The 8269-nt window shown below is 46.4% G+C and overlaps 1 protein-coding gene across 1 annotated transcript in view; it reads right to left on the minus strand.

Annotated features, from left to right (window-relative positions):
- The window catches only part of LOC145411816 (sodium- and chloride-dependent glycine transporter 2-like), a 151919-nt gene extending 144099 nt beyond the window's left edge, over positions 1-7820 (minus strand). The window contains exon 1 of the mRNA XM_080281774.1: positions 7603-7820. Within this exon, the coding sequence (XP_080137900.1) occupies positions 7603-7608 (6 nt within the window). The 5' untranslated portion in view covers positions 7609-7820. The remainder of the gene's footprint in view (positions 1-7602) is intronic.
- Positions 7821-8269: the final 449 nt, after the last annotated feature.

Here is an 8269-nt window from a genome sequence, read left to right on the forward strand (position 1 = left end):
TTTTTCACTTTCTTTACCATTGCGAGATAGGGCGTTTGTCGACATTTCCGTAAATTTTTCAGTGAATATTGGATGGAGCTTGATGAAAAAAATCAGGCATATTTAGGATGTCGGTATCTACGAATGTGTGCAATAATTAACGGGTTATGAGTATGATACTGGATTAAACTTGACTGAATTAAAAGGAACTGCATATTGGGCCTTGGCGGAGGTATGCGCTCTACTGAGTGCCATTCGAGTTATTAGTATTATTATTATTATTATTTGTAGTAGCAGTAGTAGTAGTAGTAGTTATTGTTGTTGTTGCTGTTGTTGTTGTTGTTGGTGGTGGTGGTGTTGTAGTAGCAACGTGCATCCGTAATCGCGATAGCGAGAGCTAAGTATTGTAATATTCGATGTGTGTGTGTGTGTGTGTGTGTGTGTGTGTGTGTGTGTGTGTGTGTGTGTGTGTGTGTGTGTGTGTGTGTGTGTGTGTGTGTGTGTGTGTGTGCAAAATAAGGTTTGACTCCGATTTTGATCAAGCTTGGTGGAAGGGCTAAAGGTCTTCCCAGAGTCTGGCCAAATGTTTTTAGGAACAATGGGTTAAAGGTTAAGGTCGCATGACATGATCAGCTTAGGCAGCTTTGATCCGACTGAGACCAAACTTAGTGGACTGGCTGGAAGTAAGGCAAGTATGAAATGATCAGACGTTGAGAACAACTAGTCAAAGGTCAAGATTGTAGGCCAAGGTCAAATGCACGACCCTATACCGTAACTCACAGAATTTTGATTCGATATGGACCACAATTGGTGGAAGGGTTGAGGGTCAGGGAAGATGGAGAGATTCGTTATTGAGAAAATAAGTCAAAGATCGAATTCACCAGGAAAAAGTCAACTCGAACAGTTTTTATCAGGTTTAGATCTGACTTGGTAGAAGGGTTGTGGGTCAGGCGAGGATGAAGTCATTCGAATTTCATAACAATCTGTCAAAGGTTTTTATCATCCTCGTCATCATCATCATCATTATTCTCTCCGACAAAGAGAGTATGTCTTCACCCCTGTTTGTTCGTTTTTTTTGTTAGTTTGTTTGTCTGTTACCTGTATTACTCAGAAACTAAGAGAGAGATTTTAGTCAAATTTGGCGGGTAGACAGCCCATGTCCCAGGGAACAATCGATTAATTTTGGGGACCGATCCGGATCGTATTATAGATTCTGGATCCGGAAAACACTTTCAACGAAAACCTAATCAATGATGAGAAAACCTAACCCATTATGAAGAATGGTTTGGAAATTACGTTGCCCTTGGAGAGATGCGCTCCACTGAGTGCCCCTCTAATTATGATGATGATGATGATGATGATGATGATGATTATGATGACGATGATGATGATGATTATTATACATTAGTGTTATTGTTATAATAATTCATTTTCCTTATCTCTTCTATACCTGAGACTATCACTACCACATACTGACAAATCTGTAACTGAGACACAGCAAAAGTCTGTTTACTTGAGAAATGTGTGCCGTGGTGGTGATGGTGGTGATGGTGGTGGTGGTGGTGGTGGTGGTGATGGTGGTGGTGGTGGTGATGGTGGTGGTGATGGTGGTGGTGGTGATGGTGGTGGTGGTGATGGTGGTGATGGTGGTGATGGTGGTGGTGGTGATGGTGGTGGTGATGGTGATGGTGATGGTGGTGATGGTGGTGGTGGTGACAGGCCCGCCAACATCACAACACATTTGACAAGGCTCATCGCAGAGAGAAAAGAAAAACAAAAAGAAAATCGTGGAAAAACTCAGAACAAAAAACATGCAAAAAAATATATATATATGCGAGGAAAACTTTGACTACTGAAGGCTTACAACTGTTCACCAACGACACAAAACACACACACACACACACACACACACACACACACACACACAGTCACTTGCCCTTCCCTCTTCACATACCGTACGAATTCTCTCTCTCTCTCTCTCTCTCTCTCTCTCTCTCTCTCTCTCTCTCTCTCTCTCTCTCTCTCTCATGCATACCTCAAAACAAACCAACCATAACCCCTAAACAAGTCACCCAATCCAACACGGAGTCACACAATTCAAATTCGAATCCTTTACACCCAAAAACTAGTCATCGAGAGTTCAGCAACAAATTACCACAGTTTACAGAGAGAGAGAGAGAGAGAGAGAGAGAGAGTTATCGCAGTCAGATGATAGATCATAAAAATCCAGAATTCAAAAAAATGGAATTATGCAACGGGTCTTCCATTATCAATACATCATGCAGTCCAAAAGCAAGTGTCATGCAGAAGGCCTGACGAAAGTGAGTGAGGAATGAGAGTGCAGGCGAGGGAGACCCGTTACGATGGTGGTGCAAGGCTGGTAATGTCACTACCTTATTTCTAGACTCATAGTAAAGATATCACAGTCATAGTCTTCTCTGTAACAAACCACCAGCCTCATCTACAGCTCACAGGAAAGATACCACAGTCACTTCCTTCTCTGTTACAATTATCCGCATCTCCGTCTCACTGAAAAGATACCACTGTCATTGTCGCCTCTGTAACATAATGCTTCAAGAACCATTCAGTCGTGCGCTGTTTGCCTTCCTTTCTTGTATTCACTTTGTATTCCTTTGTCAGTGGGTTCTTTGGGTGTGGGGAGGACGGAGGTGAGAGAATGGAGGGAACATGGGAAAGTAGGAGGAGAGGGAGGAATGAGTGCGCGAGATGGGAGAGAAGAGAGGAGGGAGGGGGAAGCAATCGAGGGAGAGAGGGAAGAAAGGCAAAGGAAGGTGTGATGGGAAAGAATAAAAGGGGAAAATGGGGAGTGAAATATGGGGAGTGAAAAATGGGACAATGGGGAGTGAAAAAAGGAGAAATGGAGAGTAAAATGGGGATTGAAAAAAGATAAAATGGGGAGAGAACCGTGAGCATTTACAGAAGGGGGAGGGAGAGAAGAGAGGAAACAGAAGAAGAAAATGGAGAGAACTGAGGGGATATGAAAGAGTGTTGACTGGAAAAGTACGACGGCGGAAGAACGAAGAGATAGGGGAAATAGAGACAAGAGAGGTGGTATGAAGGAGGGAGAGGGTTAAGAAGAGGAGAGGGATGAAGGGAAGTAGCAGAGGAGGCGAGGGCAGGAGAGGAGGAAGAGGGAAGTACCGGTACAAAGGAATACAAGCAACCAAACAATGTACTCAATGGTCCTTTCCAAACAGAGAGGACTATAATTTTGGTGTCTGATTCTGTGAGTTAAAATATGGATAGTAAAGCAAGAGACAGGCTGAAGGAGAGATGAGTGGAGTGGAGGTAGGAGGAGAGAAAAGAACGAAAGAGAGAAATGATGGATGATCGGAAGGAGGAAGGTAGGAGGATGAAGAGAGAGAAGGAGAAGGGAGATAATAGACGATAGGAAGGGGGATGGGAGGAGGAGGAGAAGAGAGGGAGGGAAAGGAAGGGGAAAAGGAAAGGATATAATTATAAGGGAGGGACGACCAGAAAGGAAGAGGAAAAAAAAAATACCGGATTATTATAAGAGGTGATGAGGGGACAGAAGTGATAGGAAGGGAGGAGGAGGGGAGTGAGGCAGATGAATGATGAGAAGGCAGGAGGAGGGAGAGGGAGAGGGAGGGAGAGAGAGAGAAGGAAAGGGAAAGGCAGAGAAGAGACACTGAGAAAATGACGCCTGAAGAGGAGGGGGAAGGGTTTATGCGACAGGAAGTCTTTGTCAGGGTTTCACGCGAAACGAAGGCCTGCACGGTTCATGTTCCGAAGCTTTCCTGAACAGCACGAGCTAACAAAGCTGCGAACTACCAACTTAGCACTGAGAAGGTTTTCGTCAATGTGAAGTCCTAGCAACGATTCTTCTCCGATAAGGGATGGAATGAAAGTGGGACTAGAAACAACTGTTCTATAATGTTTTTACTTTAATTTTGCTTTAAATTGCCGTCTTTTCATATTGAATGCTGAGTTCAAGCAAAAGATTAACACTAGAATACGATGTTGGTCACAAAAAAGTGCTATGGAAAGGATGTAGACCCGTGGCATTGTCTTTTTCAGCCACTGTGCTACGTGAAATAAGACGCAAAAGGACAAAAATCTGGACCAAGTTAAGAGTAAAAGCACAGATCACTAATGGAAGGAGAATGACCGTTATACAGTTAAGCCAGCAGTGCACATGAATGACTATGAGCATCAGCCAGCCCTCGCACAAGGCGGTTGGACAGAAAAGGGATTGGAATGCATGGATATCCTGGCGCGCATACCGTCATAAAGGTGAATAACCAGAGTTTAGAAGAACAGTTTGGTATTCAGTGGTAATAAAAGACTGACACAACACTGTAGTGAATATTGATGGCAGGGAGCGGGTGAGAGGTGCATGCTGATCGGACAAAAAGTCGTTATTTCCACCATGCTGAGAAGAGCATTGTAAGTAATGCTGGTCCACACACGTCTGTCGTAACTCGTAACCTAAAGGCACGAATGAGGACCTTGTAAAATATTCGTGTTCATTGAAATAAAGTTGTGCATTATGTTACTTATTTATTGATTCACTTTCATTCACATAGCTGCCAAAAGTTTCATAATCAAACTACAGAAAATGTTGATGGGAAATATACCACCGAACAACACGACTGCTGAAAAAGTTAACTGCGATGGTGGTATGTTTACCGTAAAAAATATGCTAGGATCCTTCCCGAACACCTCCCGTTAACAAGAATTCGTAGATGCAAGAGGTCAAGGACGCCACAGAGTCTGCCCAGCGCACCCAAATTCTCTGAAGCTGATTTAGCAAGAGAAGGAATGTGACCTTTCCAGCAAATATTACGAGAACAACATACCAGTACGCAATGAAGAATGTTAACCCCTTTCAGCCGGAGAACGTTATTATTATTATTATTATTATTATTATTATTATTATTATTACTATTCATTTGTTATATTTAAAGATCATTTTGTTAAGCTGTAGAGACGTCACTTGTACTCGACAAAATTATGATGATGATGATGATGATTATTAGTTATTATTCTTATTATTATTATCATTATTATTATTATTATTATTCCTATTCATTTGTTCTACTTCAAGATGATTTTGTTAAGCTTTGGAGAGATCAACTGTGGCCATAACATTACACACAGTCGTCACTACCCCTTCACAACCCATCTTCCCTCCCTGTGGTAAAAATCGTCTGGTAGGAGCAAGAATTAACCAAACTATCATGTCGTCGTGCAAAAGTGGTTTAAATTTTTGAGAACATGTTATTACGGGTGACATTGAGACCAGCGCGTTAATGATGATAGTGTTATGCTGAAGTTTTATGCATCTGAGAGTGACAAACAGTGTTGGGCGACCATCAGCTTGCCGCGAAGCATGTTAGGATACAGCATGGATGGATGGGTGGGGCAGGGATGTGTGTGTGTGTGTGTGTGTGTGTGTGTGTGTGTGTGTGTGTGTGTGTGTGTGTGTGTGTGTGTGTGTGTGTGTGAATGAGACAGAGGTGTATGGATTAGGCAGGGGTGTGTGTGGATGAGGCAGGGGTGTATGGATCAGGCAGAGGTGTGTGTGGATGAGGCAGGGGTGTGTGTGTGGATGAGGCAGGGGTGTATGGATTAGGCAGGGGTGTGTGTGGATGAGGCAGGGGTGTGTGTGGATGAGGCAGGGGTGTATGGATTAGGCAGGGGTGTGTGTGGATGAGGCAGGGGTGTGTATGGATGAGGCAGGGGTGTGTGTGGATGAGGCAGGGGTGTGTGTGGATGAGGCAGGGGTGTGTATGGATGAGGCAGGGGTGTGTGTGGATGAGGCAGGGGTGTGTGTGGATGAGGCAGGGGTGTGTGTAGCAGGGGTGTGTGTGGATGAGGCAGGGGTGTGTGTGGATGAGAAGCAAGGGTGCGTGTGAGGGTGACAGGGTATGGAAGGGGGGGAAAGGAAGTGAGAGGGGCAGGAAGCAGTCCAGCCTACCCTTCGTCCGGTCTGGAGGGAGGTAAGGGTGGTGGTATAGGCTAAGTTAAGGGTGAAGATGTACGGTAGGGGTGAGGGTAAGGGTGGTGGTGTATGGTAGGGGTGAGGGTGAGGGTGGTGGTGTATGGTAGGGGTGAAGGTGAGGTTGAGGGTGGTGGTGTAAGGTAGAGGGTGAGGGTGGTGGTGAAAAGGGTAAGGGTGAATATGTGAGGAGGATGAGGGCGGTGGTTTGAGCGTGAGCATATAACGGCAAGTGTGAGTGTGAGGGTGAGGCAAGGGTGGTGGTTGGAGGCGAGGGTGAGGGTGTAAGGTTTAGGGTAAGGGTGGTGATGTGAGGGTGAGGATGTGAGATGAGGGTGTGAGGCGAGGGTGGTGGTGTGAGGTGAAGGTGAGAATGAGGGTGAGGGTGGAGGCAAGAGTGAGAGAGGAAGAGCGTGGTGGTGGTGTGAGGCGAAGGTAAGGGTGAGGGTGAGGGTGTGAGGCGAGGGTGAGGGTGAGGATGAGGGTGTGAGGCGAGGGTGAGGGTGAGGGTGTGAGGCGAGGGTGAGGGTGAGGGTGAGGGTGTGAGGCGAGGGTGAGGGTGTGAGGCGAGGGTGAGGGTGAGGGTGAGGGTGTGAGGCGAAGGTGAGGGTCAGGGTGAGGGTGTGAGGCGAGGGTGAGAGTGTGAGGCGAGGGTGAGGATGAGCGTGTGAGGCGAGGGTGAGGGTGAGGGTGAGGGTGTGAGGCGAGGGTGAGAGTGAGAATGAGGGAATGAGGCGAGAGCGAGAAGGTGTAAGGGTGTAAGGCGAGAGTGAGTGATTGTGAGAGTGAAGTGAGGGTGAGGGTGTGAGGCGAGGACTATAGGGTGTGAGGCGAGGATAAGGTTAAGGGTGAGAGTGGTGATGTGAGGCGAGCGTTAAGGTGAAAGTGAGGATGGTGGTGTGAAATAAGGATGAGGTTTGTGGTGTTGTGAGGGTGAAGGAAAGGGTGAGAGGGTGAGGGTGGTTGTGTGAGGCCAGGGTGTGGGTGAGGTTGACACTGAAGGTGAATGTGAGGGTAGTGGTGCAGGGTGAGACTGAGGGTGAGAGACTGAGATGATGGTGTAACTGTAGGGTGAGTATAAGGGGAAGGGTGTAGGGTGGTGGTATGAGGAAAAGAATCAGGGTGAGGGGCCAGGATTATAAATTAGGATACGTGTAAGGTATAAGGTATAAGTATGATGATCTTTGTGTGATACATAAACACATCCAGTTGAGTATATGTCTGATGAAAGAAGGAGTGAGGCTAGGGCAGGGTAGGTAATGACATGTTAAGATCTTTTTCTCACTGACCATAGACTTGACCATCCGTTCCCTGAGGCCCAACAGTTCTACGTGCCACGCTCCTTCACATGTAACCACTTCGGCACTAATACCTACCATCCATATTGTATGCATACTAGAGCTGCCTCATTCAGAACTGGTATAATGATATTTGATGGGTGTTTTTTATGACATCGGCAGATCTTGTGAAAGAACAGTAAAGTTCGTTTTAATAAATTCAAATTATTGAACTGGTCCCTGCCCCATCCTGAATCGAACTAGCGTCCTTTCCTTTCAGACAGGAGACAGCTTCTCTAACCATGGCAGAGCAGGGTATGGGACGGCAGGGTATGGGACGGCAGGGTAGGGGTGGGCACTTACCGACATGGCTGGTGCGTGTTTTGGAAGGTCTGGACTGTTACACTGCCCCGCAGGACATAACACAACAAGCACTCTGTGTTTCTCCTTCCGTCTCTGTCACACACTGTCTCTCCTATTTCTTGCCTGTGCCGGCTGGGAGTGACGTGTCCAGGATTGACAGAGTTCTCACACTCCCTTCCGTGGCAGTGAAGACAGCCAGAGTGGAGAAGTCACACAACCACCACCACCACCTGCCCAACACTGAGACGCCCTTCACGTTCACCTGGACACTCCAACCCACCCTCCCTCCCCCTTCCTGCCTCCTCCTCCTCCTCCATCCCTCCACACCCCTCCCTTCCCTTCCTCAACACCTCCTCCTCCTTCCATCCACCGTCCCGGCATCCTGTCTCTCTCCTCATCTGGATTTGTTTTCAACTCCTTATCGGTGCGGTGCAGGAAGCGACACTGGACCGTATTCCGGTTAGCCTAGCACCTCTTTTTTGCCACTTTATATATGGGTATAGCACGTTCATATCCTTTATGTTATTCAAGTAAATTATATCCATAACAAGAACAAAAAGTAGCATGGTTTAACAGGAAAAACGGACACATAAAGAACAGACTGAATGGGGTTTGAAGTAATCGGAAACTCCCTGCTATTAAGCATTTCAGAAAGGGAGCTGCATTG

Source organism: Coenobita brevimanus, chromosome 91 (genome assembly GCF_032717465.1).
Source record: "Coenobita brevimanus isolate Jiangsu-jjx chromosome 91, ASM3271746v2, whole genome shotgun sequence".
In the NCBI taxonomy this organism is placed as follows: domain Eukaryota; kingdom Metazoa; phylum Arthropoda; class Malacostraca; order Decapoda; family Coenobitidae; genus Coenobita; species Coenobita brevimanus.